The sequence below is a fragment of the Lepidochelys kempii genome, chromosome 18, assembly GCF_965140285.1.
Source record: "Lepidochelys kempii isolate rLepKem1 chromosome 18, rLepKem1.hap1, whole genome shotgun sequence".
In the NCBI taxonomy this organism is placed as follows: domain Eukaryota; kingdom Metazoa; phylum Chordata; order Testudines; family Cheloniidae; genus Lepidochelys; species Lepidochelys kempii.
Window position 1 is genome coordinate 12,251,355 of NC_136397.1, and position 17,914 is coordinate 12,269,268.

At 48.5% G+C, this 17,914-nt stretch overlaps 1 protein-coding gene across 1 annotated transcript in view; it reads right to left on the minus strand.

Annotated features, from left to right (window-relative positions):
• TNFRSF8 (TNF receptor superfamily member 8) overlaps positions 1–17,914 on the minus strand; it is a 39,912-nt gene that overhangs the window by 7,961 nt on the left and 14,037 nt on the right. Inside the window, exons 2-9 of the mRNA XM_073316667.2 lie at positions 12,898–12,988; positions 9,140–9,265; positions 7,789–7,944; positions 7,582–7,675; positions 6,857–7,215; positions 6,533–6,655; positions 5,998–6,048; positions 2,385–2,410 (exon numbers count right to left, since the gene is read on the minus strand). Of these exons, the coding sequence (XP_073172768.2) occupies positions 2,385–2,410; positions 5,998–6,048; positions 6,533–6,655; positions 6,857–7,215; positions 7,582–7,675; positions 7,789–7,944; positions 9,140–9,265; positions 12,898–12,988 (1,026 nt within the window). The remainder of the gene's footprint in view (positions 1–2,384; positions 2,411–5,997; positions 6,049–6,532; positions 6,656–6,856; positions 7,216–7,581; positions 7,676–7,788; positions 7,945–9,139; positions 9,266–12,897; positions 12,989–17,914) is intronic.

Sequence of the window (17,914 nt, forward strand, 5' to 3'; positions counted from 1 at the left end):
GGTCAGGAGGGTCACTGCCCAGTCACAGACTGGCAGCGGTCATGTGGTCGCCCGCGATTAACCTGGCTGCAGCAGATCAGTAATGATCCTGGGGCATTACGAGATACTGCACAGTGCGGTCATGGACATTCAGCGCTACAGACCTCCACTGTCTAAGCATATGGATGTTTCTGCTCTGCATGGTCTGGTGGCATTTTCATGGAAGTAGCATCCATGGCCACAACTGTCCTCTCCCCAGCTGTAGCACGGCATGCTGTGCACCCGTGGTTGCTGTCCTAGAGGTAGCTGCACTCCAGCGGTGGAGTATAGAATTTGCAAAGCTCTAGGGCCGCAGTTCTCAAACTTCGTTGCACCGTGACCCCCTTCGGACAACAAAAATTACTACATGACCTTAGGATGGGGGACCGAAGCCTGAGCCCGCCCAAGCCCCACCACCCTGGGCAGGGGAGGCCTGTGAGCTGGGCCCCGCCACCCAGGGCGGGAGCTGAAGCCTGAGCCCTGCCACTCAGGACTAAAACCCTTGGGCTTCAGCTTCAGCCCCAGGCGGTGGGGCTTGGGCTTGGGCTTTAGCCCCGGGCCCTAGCAAGTCTAACGCGAGCCATGGCGACCCCATTAAAATGGGGTCGCAACCCACAGTTTGAGAACCCCCTGCTCAAGGGGAGTGTTGTACATGTAATAAACAGAAATCCCAGGGCAAAGAACTTTGTTTTAATGGATGTATTCAGGCAGAACTTCAAGCTAGACAGGTGTTAAGATGGTCTTGCTCTGTATTTAGTAGTAAGCTAAGCAAATAGCACAGCATGAACTTATGGAGTGCTGGGTGATCAAGGGGCAATGAATTGAAAGGAAAACAAATGCATGCACATTTCCTCTGATTTCTTGCCCTCTTGTGGAAGGTCAAGCAAGCACAGGATTTGAATTGGTATTACAGAACTGCCGCATGGAGTCACTGCAATCCTGTGTCAGAAGAGCTCCCCCGGCAGGGTTAATTATTATTCATTTATTTAAAGAGGAAACTCAGATCCAATTAACCAAAGCTATATAGCTCTCGGGTCACAAAGCCAAATTCTGCTGATGGTTCCTAGCTCTGCTGCTATTTGCACACGATTAGATCTGCAAAAACCAAGCAAGGGGTTTGAAGTGTGAAGTTCCCAGCACTTGGCACCTGTCTGACTCATTTTCTACGAAAAAGTACGAAAGGAAGCTTCATGGACGGCAGCAGCTGTCCGTGAAATATTGAACTGATGGTAGAAGTTTGTAAAACCACGTTTCTTTACAATTGGAGGTTTCAAAACATTTTAACAGGTGGAATGAAATGCTTTTAAAAATACAGAGCTCAATCGCAAGACGTAGCTCACTAGCCCGGCATACATGTTGGCTTCAATGATGACAGACAAATAAATTTACAACAAAAGACATTTACTTCAATGGAGCCATGACAATTTACTGCAGCTCAGGATCTGTGCTCTAATGTTACTGTGTTTGTTTACGTTTGATTTATTCACCTCCAGCCCGGGATATTCTTACTTTATCATTACCATTGTTTTGTATTAACTGGGAATATCCCCACACTGTAGATGGGGGGGGCATGATTTCCTGAGGGTCATGTTGGCTAACCAGCTTCAGTCGGCGTTGTTACACCAGGCCTGGCACACCCGGCAAATAATATCCTCTTAACACCCATTTTAGGACAAGTGCTCTTGCCCACACCTGCAGAAAAGGGAAGGGGAGACCAGAGGGGGCTCAATCCCAATGATTTCATTGGGGGTGACAAGTGGAGATGGGATGAAACTGCAAAGTTCAGATCCAAACTGCTCCCAAAAGATCAGGCACGTTCGCATCTGTGATTTCGGTTCCCCCCCAATCTAATGACAACAGGTCAGAGCCTGCACTCCCCACTAAAGCAAAACCCCCATTAGCAGCAGGACATAGATGGGAATTTTGCCAGCGGAAGGCTTCCAAGATCAGGCCCCAAATAAGTACGGATACATCCCCACGTGCATTTACATCAGAGGTTACAATGGGAAGGGGCAAACTGAAGGGCAGGTTTACACTTAAAATGCTTTGGTGAAGATACTGATGGGAGACTGTCTCCTGTCGGTGTAGTTAATCCACCTCTGCAAGAGGGAGTAGCCATGTTGATGGAAGAAGCTCTCCTGCCGACATAGTACTGTCTACACGGGGGTTAGGTTGGTAAACTGCCTCGCTCAAGGGTGTGGATTTTTCACACCCCTGAGTGACGTAGTTACACTGATATAAGGCTGTTCTGTAGACCTGAGAAGGTTGTCACTGATGGTTTAAAAGGACATTATAAAATACCACTAATTATTTGTGCCCCTTTCAGGGAAAACAGGAGTGATTTGGGGAATCTATTTCATACTTACGGCACAGTTCTTCATCAGATCAGAACCTACAATGAGAAGCGGGGGGGGGGGGAAATCACATATCATGGGTGAGTTTATATTAATTTAACAATCACAAGATTGTTATTATCAATTATCAATGCCTCGTCTTGTATTTGTACAGCAGCCTTTACCCTGAGGGATTTTAAGTTATTTTACAAACTGACGTACCTTTTGCATTCCTTCCCTACTACTAAAATGCGGGCACATTTGGAGCGAATGCAGCTGCTGTTTATATAACCAATAGTTTAAGCAGAGTAGTAAAGGAGAACCCCATATTCAATAAAGAATGAACCACACATGCCAGATGTTAGTCACGTTGATTAACGCCCCGCTGAATGTATTTAGATACGAGGGCAACGAGAACAGAAGAAAAGCCGGATAGAACAGACTATCCAATTGAAATCGCAAGGGGAGGTTAGCTGGGCAAAATGTAATTGTGAGGCTGGCAGGCCAGATGGCCGCTCTTGCCCAGGCTGCAGGAACTGGCTAGGAGCAGACAACCTCATAGCTGGAGACCAGACCAGGTCAACAGTACATTAGTTTTGCTCAGAATAGGTAGTTTTGCTTAGTCTTATTCATAGATATTAAGGTCAGAAGGGACCATTATGGTCATCTAGTCTGACCTCCTGCACAACGCAGGCCACAGAATCTCACCCACCCACTCCTGCGATAAACCTCTCACCTATGGCTGCACTACTGAAGTCCTCAAATCATGGTTCAAAGACTTGGAGCAGAGAATCCTCCAGCAAGTGACCCGGGCCCCATGCTACAGAGGAAGGCGAAAAACCTCCAGGGCCTCTTCCAATCTGCCCTGGAGGAAAATTCCTTCCCGACCCCAAATCTGGCGATCAGCTAAACGCTGAGCATATGGGCAAGATTCACCAATCAGATACCCAGGAAAGAATTCTCTGTAGTAACTCAGATCCCACCCCATCTAATATCCCATCACAGGCTATTGGGCCTATTTACCATGAATATTTAATTACCAAAACCATGTTATCCCATCATACCATCTGCTTCATAAACTTATCGAGTTTAATCTTAAAGCCAGATAGATCTTTTGCCCCCACTGCTTCCCTTGGAAGGCTTTTCCAAAACTTCACTCCTCTGATGGTTATTATCAGAATGTATTTAGTGTTTAGATTTTATGAAATGCTTGTAAGTTGCTGCCTGCATGAATCTCACTTGTAATGTCTGTATTCCAGTCTATAAGACAATATGTAAGTTGTGCTTTATAACTTTAAAAAGGTTTGCCCTGAACTTGTGAACTCAAGCATGGGAACCATCCCCCATTCCCTCCGCCCATTCAGAAGGGCTATCAAGGTCAGATGTCACAGTAGCAGCCGTGTTAGTCTGTATTCGCAAAAAGAAAAGGAGGACTTGTGGCACCTTAGCGGCTAACCAATTTATTTGATCATGAGCTTTCGTGAGCTACAGCTCACTTCATCGATCAATTCAAGGTCAGATGGGCCATCAAGAATCATTGCAATACAAAGGACTGGTTAATGGCTCTATCCATGAGTGAAAGGCTATGTGGAAGGAAGCTCCTCCTGTGGGCTTGGAAGCTGAATGAAGGAAATAAAACAAAGCCACAGGAAAAATGTTCAACTTTTTAGCTGTTTGCACTCTGAAGTGCCAGAGACTCGAAGGGCATGTCTACACTTGCCATTTAAAGCGGGAAAATTCCCTTTTTTGCGCAAAGACTGTGGGAGCGTCTACACTCGCCAATGACTTTTTGCGGTGAAACTCAGAAGTTTCACCGCAAAAAGAAAACCGCCTCCACGAGAGACGTACAGCCCTTACCGGTGATGCTTTTGTGGGGATGTGCAAGTGAAGACACGTTTTTCCTGTTTACAGAGCTTTTAGCCTCCGCAGGATCCCCACAGTGCCTAGGTGGCCGCTCTGGCCAGTAGCTCTGTTGCTCTGACGCCAGGTAAACAGACGTCCGCCCCTCCCCATGTAAAGCCCGGGAACTTTGAAACTCCCCTTCCTGTTTTCTTGGCAAGTGCTCACTTATCAGCTGGCCAGGTGATGCTGACTGCTCCACGGAGCAAACGATCCCCTGCTTGGAGCAAGGCTGAGCTACTAGAGCTGATCAATGTTTGGGGAGAGAGGGCCGTGCAGGGACCCAGGGTGCCCCATGATCATCCCTCCCTCCCCTTCCCACAAGGAGCTGCCCTGTGGGATAGCTACCTTGATCCGCAATGGAAGTGCTGCAAACGTAAACACTCTCTGAGCCCTGTGGAAGTGAGTACACAAACCAGTGCTTTTCTTTCACCCGTTCACTATCACCAGTGAAACTGACAGCGCAAAAACTCTGCAAGTGTAGACACAGCCTATACTGAAGCCAGAGATCCCCAAGGGCTTCCTCCTGGGTCTGCCCTGAAAGACGCTTGGAACTGACCGATCACTACAACTGTAGCTCACGAAAGTTCATGCTCAAATAAATTGGGTAGTCTCTAAGGTGCCACAAGTACTCCTTTTCTTTTTGCGAATACAGACTAACACGGCTGCTACTCTGAAACACTACAACTGTCACTCTGACGATTTAGAAGGTAACTCATGCATGTGTATAGGTTTGCTTACTTTAATCCGTAAATAACTCTCCAATTTCTTTTTCCTAGTTAATAAGCCTTTAGCTAGTTTATTACAGGATTAGCTACAGGCGTTGTCGTTGGTGCAAGAGCTAGGGGGCTAACTGATCTGGGGGTAATGACTGGTCTCTTGGGACTGGAAGCAACCTGAATGTGGTGTGATTTTTTTGGTGTAAGTGATCATTTATAACAAATGTCCAGTTTGTCTGGATGGCAAGACAGACTGCAGAGTCTAAGGAGAGCGTCTGCAACTCCGTGGTAAGGCTAGTATGGTGATCAAATGCGAATTCCTTGTTACTGGCTTGGTGAAATCCACTTCTAGAACCAGGAGCGTTGGAAGTACCCTAAAAGCACGGGGAGGGGGCGCCCCCCAGGCACCTGAACCACGACACAAACACACCCCCAACGGCGCCCCTTCCCCCAAGGCATCGCCCCCTGCTCACTTCTCTTCACCCCTCCCAGTCACTTGTCCGTACTGCAGGTAATAAGTGAGAAGGCCCTGGCCACCTGGCCCCCCCCAATCCAGAGCCCCTGTCTAGAATACACCACCAGTTTGGAGCGTCTGCCCTGCTGTCGGCACTCATGGTCCTGAACCACTCCAGACAGCATGACAATAATGACTCAGGCTCGAGTTTGGTTAGGGTACTGTGGTTAATGCCCTCTCCGCTCTTGTAACACATGCCACAAGGCCTTCAGTGGTCAGGGACTGTGGTTTTAAGTTGCATCTAAAAAACAGCACACCTCCAGCAGCATTGGGCCCCACTTACTACACAAGGGCATCAATTCAGGTGGAAGAGCGCCATCTGTTGCACCGTTCTAATAGTGCTGGAGAGAGCAATGCCATGTCTTTTCACGGGCACCCGCCATAGAAGTCTCCTAATGTAAAAACGTTTCTCGGTAACAGTTGTCCGAATCAATACAAAAATGGATTGAAATTCAGCTAGAAAACCTTCCAAGACAGACCAGAACGATGGCTCCAGCCTCTATCGGTCACCTACCCTGACGTACAGATCTGGGTCTAGCTGTAGTGACTGGATACAGATCAGGAGCTGAGAAAATAAAGAGACACCATGTTCAGCACCAGAGTAGCTCTGGAACATCTGGAGAACTAGATTTGATCATTACCAATGAAGATTACCCTTCCCCTCTCTCCACTTGGGGCTATACCAGCTAACACACTTCCTGCACAAAACAGACCCCGGACGACACCGGTCTGTGCTGGGTAGAGAGACGTTTTGTTACCATTTCTCCCACAGCCTCTGAGAAACTCCCCACGCAGCCTGTGAGCTCCCGTTTGTTTCATGGCAGCACCATCTCTTTCTTCCTCCACGAATTGTTATAGAATTCGAACCTTTAAAACCGGGAGGTCAGGATCTGCCTGGAACCCTCACCCAGCCCTGCCTGCCTCCCAAGGGCTGGTGGTTTGGCCCTTCTTCCCGACACATGCAGCGGCCACCCAAACCTCTGGGAGAACAGGTGACACTACCAGCATGCTACGGGTTAATGAACAGCTAGAGGGCTCAGGAAACTCACTCTTCCTACTCAGAGTGAAGATCCGCCGCTTGCAAACCTTCCTTTGCCAAACCGCCAGCATACCAACGAGTAGCACCATGCTGCAGAGAACCACCGCACCCCAGGGAACAAAGCTCCCATCACCTGCAACACAGAGCGGGCATAAGGGGTATCGTTAATGAAGCTGCATGTTCTCCAGCTTGGGTTTGGGGTTTTTTTTAAAAGGTATGGGGGGGGTCCACAGGCACTATGAGAGAGAAAGATGTTCCCACACCAGAACACGCACGCAGACCCAAGCCCACCTTCCTGGGCTGCACTCATCACGTGCATTATCAGCGCTGTTACCTGTCTTGGCGGTCTTTTCTGTAGCTATATCTGAGGTAGGGGATGTGCCAGCTGCCTGTTTTGTATCCGATCCATCGATGGTTCCCGTAGCGGTCCAGTTGGCATCGCCAGAGGCTGCGTCACTTGTGAGGATGCTGGCCCTGGTCACTGGCTTTGTGGCAGTGTGGGAATGCTGGCCTCCCACGGTAGTTGGCTGCTCACTCAGGTGCGGTGGTCTTGCCTTGCTGGAATCCTTTGGCTCGTTGCTGAATTTCCCAGACAAAGTGGCAGGTGTGAGGTGCATGGGAGGCGGATCTATGCAGACTTGGTCGTGTGTGGAATTTCCGCTGCCCACTGCTATCTTGTTTAGCTTGGCACAGCTGGGAAGGGGAAGGAGAACACGGAGGTTATGGGTCACAGAGTAAAATGCATGAGGAATCCTTGGGGGAATGGAAGACAGGAGAGAGGTTACCTGAATGATAACCACCCCCTTGCTCATTTTTGTGTCATCTGCCCTTAGCCAGAAGCTCATCCCTTCCCATTACTCTTCCCCCTGCCCTCTTTAAGCCAGATACAAATCTAACATTCATGTTCAAGTCTAACCCACTCCAGTCAAGTGAGCTCGAGGTTAGAGGGGTTCGTCCATCCCCACTCAAAACGCCCCCTGGCCATGGCGTCTGGTGCAAACAATAAGAGAAATAGAGATGCTCTCAAATCTCTGCTCACTAGCAAAAAGCTGGGCTTACTCTGTGTGAGGCTTGCAGTGTTCGGTGCTGGAGTGCCGCTCAGAGAAGGTACCCGAAGGGCATTCTTTGCAGGAGACATCAACTTCTGAGGTGCCTGCAGAAAAAAAAAAAGATCGTCAAGCCATACGTGACAGAGTGAGCCGTATCACCAGCACCATCCCATGGCCAAAGACAGAGGAGACTGGCTGGCATGGGTGGGATGCTTACCTCTGGCTAGGACTCCAAATCCTGGCTTGCAGACAGTGTGGGAAATGCATCTCGCACAGCTGTTCAGAACTGCAACCTTACAAAACAGCCCTGCTCGGCACTCACACACCCTTCTGGAACTGAAGGAGCAAGGGACTTTCTCCACAAGGTCGAATTCTGAAAGGGGGAGTGAGAAAAAATTAGCATGGAGGAGATGCAGGAGAGGAGAAGAGTTGAGCTATTTCAATCCAGGTGTCCTGGAAAGCAGGGCGGGACACGAGATAATGAGAGTTCTGTTCAGCGACAACTTAAGTCACAATAGCAGGAGAAGTCTGCAGACCAATGGGCTGGAGTCTTATCAACCAAGCAGGGATCAGGCTTGGTCAATAGCTGAATGGGAGACCTCTGGGGAAATCCCAGGTCCCCTAGGAAGTGGCACTGTGAGGTAGTAGGTGGCATTCCACCTCACTAAGTACTGAGCCAGCACAGGGGGCCATTTTGCTGCTGGAAATGCCATTCTGAATGAAATGTCATTACTGGGGTCCAACCACTTGTGGGCTGTCACGATCTCACTGCAAGATCGGGGTGTTAACTCTCCCGCCTGAGCTAAATTTTAGCTCAGGCAATTGTGTTCCATCCCCCTAAATTTTCCTGGTAGCATCTCTTAAACATGGCACTAGCCTCCCTGTTCTAACCTGGTGGGTAGCGTTGTTGTGCATTGATAAACATCTCTGGGCGTCACCCCAGAGGTAGCTGCAATCCCAGTAAGGCTTGCACTTCAGTTCTGCATCTGCAAAACTCTTTGGGATCCACTGGGGTGAAAGACACAAGAGATGGGAAGAACCAAGATGCAAATCTGAATTCAGATCCAAGCTCCCTGGTTCGTTCCTCTCTCTAACATTATGTCACAGGGTGGGATGACTTTTCGAAACTGAACCCAACATCCAAGCCAAGTATTTGGATGCTCAAGCAGGCGCACAAAGTGGGAAAGTAAAATATCCAGACATGCACTCTCCAAGGGCCTGATTCAAATTCCACCGAAGACAGTGGAGTCTTTCCATTGACTTCCGTGGGATTTGGATCAGGCCCCAAATGCAGCCTTTGGATGTCCTACTGAGATACCCAAATATACAAACGGGACCCATTTCACATAATGGGGATACCTTACTGCAGTGCATCTTAACCTGAAAGGGGACTCACATCAGCCCGGTGCTGCAGCTGATGGATCAAGGACTAAGACGAGGCGGCTTCCCTCGCCAGTCCAGACAGGGAGTGGAAAGGCAAGAAATCAAGATACAATGAAACTGGCCCAGCTCAAACCCAGAGAAGGTGTCGGCATGATGTAAGTGCCGGAGATAAGCAAAACAAATACCTGGCTTGCATGACACGCAGGCCTTGCAGTGTGGCTTCCCTTGCTCCCTGTTCAGGAAGTGCTCAGGCTCACACTGCCCACAGTCCCGGCCTGGATCTGTGGGACACTCTTTCTGTTTATGGTAGCCTGAAAGAGAGAAGCAAAAATCAATAAGAAGCCTCTTACCAAGGGCTCGGAGAGAAGCCAAGGGCGAGAACCATCCTGTCAAATGCTGTGCTGCCCGGTAGCATCCTCTACTGGCCAAGTCTCAGTTTCTTTTTCAAATAGGCTTTTCTCTTCCAGCAACACCCTGCTTTATCCTCACCATAAACGGTTCCCATCAAAACAAAGTTCTCCGAGTCCAAATTTCATCCTGCCCAGCCCTCCTTGGCCGGAGTCGTCTTCTACTGCACTGCAGCCTGCTTTCTGCTCCAGCCCCTGGCTCTCCTCCTTGGGGCTGGGGGTGTAATTGAGGCCTGCTGTAGGGCCTCTGCTAGCTCCTTCCTCCAGTCAGTCCTTTCACTCTCCTGCCAGGAGGATTCCTCCAGCCACTGTCTCCATTGCTTTTGAGGGAGGAGAGAGTGTATGTCTATATATCTATTATTATATATATAATGTTTCCCTCCTAGAGCTTGTCCTGATTAGCTGAGAGAGGAATCCTGCCCCGCCCACTCCACAAAACTCCTGATCCCAGGGCCTTAAAGAAACTGCCTTCCCTGGGTCTTCATCCATGCTTAAAAAGCCCCAGCACTTCAAAGGACACACCACAGAGCAGGTGTTGACTGACCACTGGTGATTACTAGCCTTTAGGGGACAGTCGCCCCGTTATATGTCTGAAGGCTCCTCAGACCACCTCCCACACAACACTAGGATGGATCTTCTCTCCACAAATGCCGCCGGGAGGTTACAAATGGGAAGATAGAGGGGGCTGGCAGGTCTGCAGGGCAGTGCCCCATTGCCAGGCAGATTCCTCAGACAATTGCTCCTCACTGGCTCCTTCAGGTCTCTGGTAGCAACACGCAGGGCTGGTGCTAAACATTTTACTGCCCTAGATATCCGCTTTCCTCTCAACTGCTGCCAGCATCTCGGGGAGGCTGGTGCAAATGGGAGCTCGAAGGGGCAGAGCTGCACCCTCAAAAGCTGTGCAGGGGAGTGGAAGGAGGCCAGGCTGGAGCCTCTCTGGGGCAGCTCCTGTGGGGAGCAGGGGTGGCTGGGCCAGAGGCACCTCTAAAAGGTCAGTAGTCTAAGCAGCTGGGTACGCGGTCTAACCACGACCAGCGAGGAAGGCACAGTAGCAGCATCATGCACTCAAGGAGAAATCCCAGCAGCAGCCCGGGAATGGGGCACAGGGTGGGAGAGAAAGAATCCAGGGACACGGCCCACCTCTTTCTGCACAATGCCAACGCCTCGGAGGAAAACGACACACTCGCTAACCATTCTGGCAAGCCCAGCGTGGGCGGTGCAGGTGACAGCATCAGTGCTATATTTAGGTGACTAAAGGCCACCAGACATCTCCCAGCTACGTGGCTCCCACCTCCCACTGTCTGGAGCCAGGCTCACTAGGGCGGGGACTGCTGCAATGCCCGTGCTCAGGCCTGCCACACGGTCCTTTAAAAAAAAAAAAAAAAAAAGCTATTTCCTTTAGCAACCAGCTGTGTCAGGAACTGAGGCTGAAATAATGCCCTGCAGAGAGCCGGCTGAGTGTGGCTGTGGATCAGATGACTGGCAGCCCATGGAGTAAACACTGCTGGCCTTCTCTGGGATTGTGCTCGGAGGAATGATGGTCTAGTCTAGTGGACAGGTTCAGGGATGCAGGTGTGCAGCTGTGGTTGGTGGAGTGGGACTAGGGTGAGCAGCTAAGGGAGGACGGCACAGACAACCTTAATTCTGCCATTTCCTAACTTTTGAGGGCTTGATTTTGCAACCTGAATATTCTTTTAATGTAGTATAGTATCTATTTGTCCAGGGAATGTTCCTCTCCCTGATCCTTTTTTAATGCTCTTCTCCCCCTAGATTTCCCCCCTCCCCTTTTCTCCTCTCTCTCTCTCTCTCTGCTCCTCTTTAACCCACAGTCTTCCTTAAGCAGAACAATAAGCCAACATCCTTCTGGTACAACTCCCAGCCTCTATAAAAATGGGGAAGCCCCTCTGAAGGCAATGAAGCCACTCTGACGTACACCAGTTGAGGATCATAGAACCATGGGGTTAGAAGGGACCACAAGGGTCACTAGTCTAATCCCCTGCCAAGATGCAGGATTTGGATGGTATAGACACAACAAGACAGATGGCTATCCATCCATTTGAGTAGGTTCCAAACTGGGTAAAAGCAGCTTCCTCAGCCCTAATTTCTTGTTTTACTGGAAGCAGTCCCCTTCTTCCTAATTTGTAAGGTCTCAGCTGGCCACACACACCAGGGTGGGTCTCTCACGAGCCCCGGCATAGTCGTGACATCACATGGCCACAGCTCAGGAAGGATGCCCTGCTACTGACCCAATCCAACTTCATGCAAATACTCTCAGCCAAGCACAGTACCCCCGCGCGCTATCAGCCTAACAAATAAATGTCAAAAATTTCCTTTTGAGGAAAAAAAAAAAGAAAAATGTTTTTACAAAGAGGGAAATGCCACAAAATGCCCCGCCCACTGAACTACTCTGGCCAATGGGGCTAGCTTCAGGCATTTCCAGGACTCAGTCTCACTAAGCCATTTCCTGTTTCTGACCACAAGGCTCGTTAGTCTTTATGAGTCATGGCTAGCTTCCGAGCGGCCTGCTGCCGGCGCTGAAAACAAGCTGCCCACCTCCATCTCCTCTGGAACACTTTCTGAACTGTTTTGACTCTGAAGAAAGCAACAGAGTTTCCCCTGTGCCGTTTGCTATTTTTATGGCCTGCGATCGGATGCAAATTGAGCTTCACAGTTTTACTGGACAGTCTGAAACCCTGCAGCAGCAAATCTGTGGGTCCGATTCTTGGGCAGTCACTCGCAGCAGTGCAGAGTGAGTGCAAAACACCCGCAAATCACTATGGCAGCGTTTTACACCTTCTGTCCACACGCTGCACACAGATGGACGTGACGACGCAAAGTGCAGGGCCGTGCAGACTCAAATTCAGCGGGATGCAAATTAAGGACCCAATTTTGCGAGGCTCTGAGCACCTCCAATGAGGTGCTGAGGGCCTTATTGCTAGAGGCACAACTCCTTGCCAGACCAAGTCCACAGGGTATGTTTACACCCTGGAGACCATATTGGCATTGCTATTCCATTGTAGCTATGCTGGCATAACCCCGTAATAGAGACACTGCCTACACTGATGGAAGGGGTTGTTGCATCAGTGTAGGAACCAACACCTCCCCCAACGACAGTAGCTAGGTCGATGGAAGCATCCTTCCGTCAGCATAGCTGCCTCTGTGCTGAGGGTTAGGTCTGCAAAGCTACACTTATTGGGGGGGGGGGTGTGGAGGAGGGGGCAGCGGTGGTTTGGATTTGTCACCCCCAACCAACATAGCTACTTTGACCTAAATTTTAAGTGTAGACCAGGCCTAAATGGTCAATGCCTAAAAACGAGCAGGGGGTTATGCCCTTCATCCTGCAGATCACTGGGACGTTTGAGGGGAGGGGATCTGGATCCAGACCTGTTGCTCATTCATAAAACCGCGCACTGCACACCTATGCAGGGAACAGAAAGAACTCCCCCCACCACTGCACGTTGCCTAGTTCATTTGCACCAGTAAGATGCGCCGTCATGTTTGCCTGTTAACTGTTACCGCGTTACAAACATACAGACCTGAGGGACATTGGTAGCAGCAGCGTTGTGAAGTTTCATCATAGAGCCAGTTCTCTCGCACATCACAGGACTGAGGTGAGGGAATCGATGTCTAGAAAATCAAAGAGACCAAAGATCGCAGTAAAGCTCAGGAGTGAAGCAGCAGCATTCAATGTACAGCACGTCGTAATTACCCACTATGCCCCCCGTCCAAACCGCAGAAAAGCCCAGCTTTGTGCAGCTCTTCCCTGTGCGCGAGTAGACGAGTGGCGCGTGGGAATGGGAAGCTGCATTGCAACCCGCCCATCTGCCATTTCAGTGCTCAAAAGCCTACGGTGACAAACGCAACTCCATGGACTGCAGTACTGTCCTAGAATGACCCCCTGTCCACTCCAGACCAGAACTTGGGAATAACCAACGTAGACTCCCGAAGGAATCCATATCAGGTTTTAGACCGGACTATGCTAAGAGTATAACCCTTTAGCATATACAAGTATATGCTAAAACTATGCAAAGGATGCTAGACTTTGGGTCATAGTCAGGGCTATGTAGCTATCCAGCCAGAATGGACATGATAAATAAAACTCTCTACATTAATCATCAGTTTTGTGCGTTATTTCCAGGCATCCGGTGACCTGGGCCACTCGCAACAGGTGCATGCCATCCTTCTCAAAGATGCTTGAAACTACCTTGTTGCAGTTCTGCCATTTTGTTAAGCTCCTGTTTGTTAACGGGGTCCAGCAGTCTCCTCTCCCATGTATCAGTGTAGTAAATATATAGCCGTGTTCAATTGTGTAACTGGATATAATCCAACCCAAAGACCTGCTTGCGATTCAATTGTTTCACTGGTAACATGGGGACAGAACCTGCAGCAACATCAGTAGCAGTTTGGCCCAAGGGGAGAGCCTGCAAACCCTTACTCCCATGCCCAGTCCCACTGTCTTCAGTGAAGCTTCTCTTGTGCGTAAAAGGTTTTCAGGAGTGGCCTCTGCTCTGACCTTCCTTAGATAAAAAGACTCAGTTGGGAATTGTCTCAAGAAGGAAATAAACCGGCAGGCACCTCTGCTCAGCAGCTTCAGCGCCTTGCTTAGAGCAATCTGAAGCACATACTGGGAAATTTCACTTGTACAAGTTTTCTGATGAGATCATTTGAACTTGGCAGTCTCCCATTAAAACCGCTCCCCACCCCGTTCTCCGAATTCCATTTTCAGCAACTGGTGGAAAGTGTAAAATTGTCTGAAACAGCAACTTGTCTCAGAAAGAGATGGAACCAGGAGATCCACCATAGACCATGCCTCTTGTTAGCGCTTTGACAGGTAACAAGGACCTCAGGAAATCCACAGCAGATCAGCATCCTCTTGGCTTCTGCGGGAGAATTTCCCCCAGTCCTTCAGCATAACGCTTCACCTTTCTACAATGCCTTCTGTAGACAGTGCAGAGTCTCACTGAGCTTTACCAGCATTCATCCACTAACTTCACACCCAGCCTCTGAAGCTCTCTCTCTTTTCTATGGATGAGGAATCTGGTGCCCTACAGCAGAACGATAGGAAAGCCTGGAAGGGTATGTCTGCCCTGCAATTTAAAACCCGTGGCTGGTCCATGCCAGCTGACTCGGGCTCAAGGGGCTCGGGCTAAGGGGCCATTTAACTGCGGATCTAGCTGGAACCTAGGCTCTGGGAGGGTCACAGAGCTCGGGCTGCAGCCCAAGCCCAAATGGGTGGACTTCATGAGCCTGAATCATGCAGCTGCGGGTGACTAGTTGCAGGATAGACACACCCACTGGAATGGAGTCAAATGGCAAATTAGTATCAGAATTGGAAATAGAACCTCTCTAACCACTAGCACACACTACCTTCTAGAGACAGTAATCGAACCAAGGATCCTGACACTTCAAACAGACTCAAGAGGCTACCTGAGGAAGGGGGATCTCCTCGTCTCTCCTGCAGAAGCACCTTAACTAGCCAACCGTTCTAAGACTCATTTAAGCAGCAGGAGGTGACGTTATTAAATCAGTCATTTAGAGAGACAGGTCCCTCAGAGGTCACCCTAGACTGTTTCAACTAAGACATTGTACTGTGAAGGGGATTAGAACTAAGCCCAGTTTTTCTACCCAGTTTTAAAAAGACAAATTTAGAAACCACAGTCAGTGGCCATATCTAAGTCCTGCTGGGCCAGCTTTTCTGTAACTTCTCTGGAAAGTCACTGACAAGGGCAGCGCTTCTTTCCTGGCTCTCCGATGAGATCCGACTTTGGGCTGTAAGGGATGGTCAGCATGAGATCAAGTTGAGCTATGTCGCTTTAAATGATTGATACAACATTCAGCTTCTTCCACTGAATTTTCTGGAAAAAACATAGGAGATTTTCATCATTTAATTAAATGCAAGGGTTTTTACAAAGTTTAACATATTGAACATACAGGACCAGATTTGGCTCATAGTTACCATTACATAAATCTGCAGTGTGGACTTATTCCAGATTTGACTGAGAGAAGAATCTGGCCCACAGCCAAATAACGACTGTGATAAATTAAAAGGAGGACTTGTGGCACCTTAGAGACTAACCAATTTATTTGAGCATAAGCTTTTGTGAGCTACAACTCACTTCATCGGAGGCATTCAGTGGAAAATACAGTGGGGAGATTTATATACATAGAGAACATGAAACAATGCGCGTTACCATACAGACTGTAACCAGTGATCACTTGATCACTTGTTGTGTATGGTAACACCCATTGTTTCGTGTTCTCTATGTATATAAATCTCCCCATTGTATTTTCCACTGAATGCCTCCGATGAAGTGAGTTGTAGCTCACAAAAGCTTATGCTCAAATAAATTGGTTAGTCTCTAAGGTGCCACAAGTCCTCCTGTTCTTTTTGCAAATACAGACTAACACGGCTGTTACTCTGAAACCCGTGATAAATTATTGCACATCTGCAAACAAAATGTGACTCAATTACTTAATGCATCATTTTCCCACAAGAGGGCAGCTGCCTGCCAGCTTATCACTTATTCACTGCTTGAAATCCACAGCCTGGCAGATTGATCCGCTGCCAAGGCCAGGTCTGAAAATGACACAGCAGTAACACGCACTCCACTCACCATTACCACACTGCAGCTGGCATAGTAGCGTTACTGCCTTTATTATCCTCTAAGCAAAATCCCGAAGTGCTCCGAGCCCGTAGAAAACTTTGTAAAATGCTTCCTTAAAATCAAGGCACGGTTTCTCAACCGTGGAACGTCTCCTTCTGCTGACCCAGCTTTCCTGTTTCTTGGCCATCCACCAAGCCTCACTGAGAGTTTATCACTTACGCTGTGTCATGAGGATGAACTTTACTCATCAAGCTCTTTCCACTGTCCGCTCAGTGGCAGCAGATACCACATTTCTGACTGGGGCCTTTGTCAGCCTCCCCTTTTCATTCCCTCAACTATTCGTTCCTAGCTCAATCAGTCAACAGCAGTGCAGGACGGTCGAGTTCTGTGACCTGTGATGAATGAACAAGGGCTCTTGAGAAGTGACAAATGGGGCACTAGAATTAGCTGTGCATTTTGCCCCACATCCGCAGACCCTGCAGTAGCAGCAAACCATTAATGCCTGATCAAGGCCGAAAATGAATTATATAAGCACAACTGACAGCAGGGAAATGATGTGGGCTTCGCTTCTTTAATATGTACCAGGTTTTCTATAACCTCGGTTTCAGAATTTCACACTTCTGATGTCAAAAATGTAAAGTGACAACCACAAGGTTGTGTGGCACGAAGGCAAAAGTGTATCCAAAACCGACTGGCGGGCCGCGTAGCGTGAAGGCATTTGGGGTTGAGAGCGGCATGTTAAAAATTATAAGGCCAACTGGGTACATGTGCGAACTGAATGCTTGGGGAATGTGGGGCTCAAAGTTATACATGGGAATTACAGGCAGGAAGGATGGCGTATAAGAGGATCTAACTGATGTAACACACTCAGGGACAGAAAGTGTGAATTACCTCATTTTAGCCGCCTTTAACCAGGCATACCCATGTGTCACTTTCAACCCCCCTATGCATTTGCTCTGATTACGGACCGGATTCTACTGTACATTAAAGGCTTGGTTGGTTTGATTTTTTTTTTTTTTTTTTTAAAACGAGTTCAGTGTTTTCAGCCAGGGTGAGTGGCCTAGAAATAAACCTCAGTGCTTTGAGAGAGCAGAAGAGAGATAGATCACAGAGAACAGACAATGAAGCTGAATTACTTTGCCCAACCAGTTTAAAGGGAAGTGATTCTCTGGGGGAATCCAAAGAGCAGAGGAGGCAGGATCCAAGGTGCTGCTAGAAATGCTCTCTCGAGGTCAGTGATACTCAGAGCTCAGTGGTTCAGGAGCCAAATTAGCGATCAGCATTATGCAAAAGAGTCACAGTTGCGTGAATCCATTGTTTCATTTACTATAGTACTATTCATACTTAAACACTACGATGGGAAATTATAGAACTACTATTTTCAAAGCAAAGTGACTGGCCAAGTATTATTTTATCAACTATAATCGGTTAACATAGCAAACACATCCTGACTGGTTAATAATTAAAATCACACAGTGTTTTAATATCACGTGTGGCAAAAAGTCGCAAGAGACACAGTAAAGAGCCACCTGCAGCTCGTGAGCCTCAGTCTGAGTATCGCTGTTCTAGGTTTTAAAGCCCAACCCCCTTAGTCCGTATAATTTGAAACATGGCCCAGAAACCTACTGAGGCCCTGCTACACCTGCCAAAGGAACAGAGCAAAGATTTGTTGGTGTTAATAGTCATAGATAGTAAACCAACGTCTCTCATTGACTCGGACGTTTCCAAAGCTGTAAATTGAAAGCACTGGCTCCGCAAATGAAATCAAGGCCAGTGTTTAAACTTCTGCTTTCCAAGCAAAACTAGAAGCCAGATTTCCATCAATATCAATGGAAGGTGCAGTCCCACATCAGAGGGCAGAATTCATCATACCTTATTTCTTAGCCACCCTCACCCCTCCCAGTGCCACTCTCAGACTCTGTTCTGAAGCTATTCTAGCACAAGTACT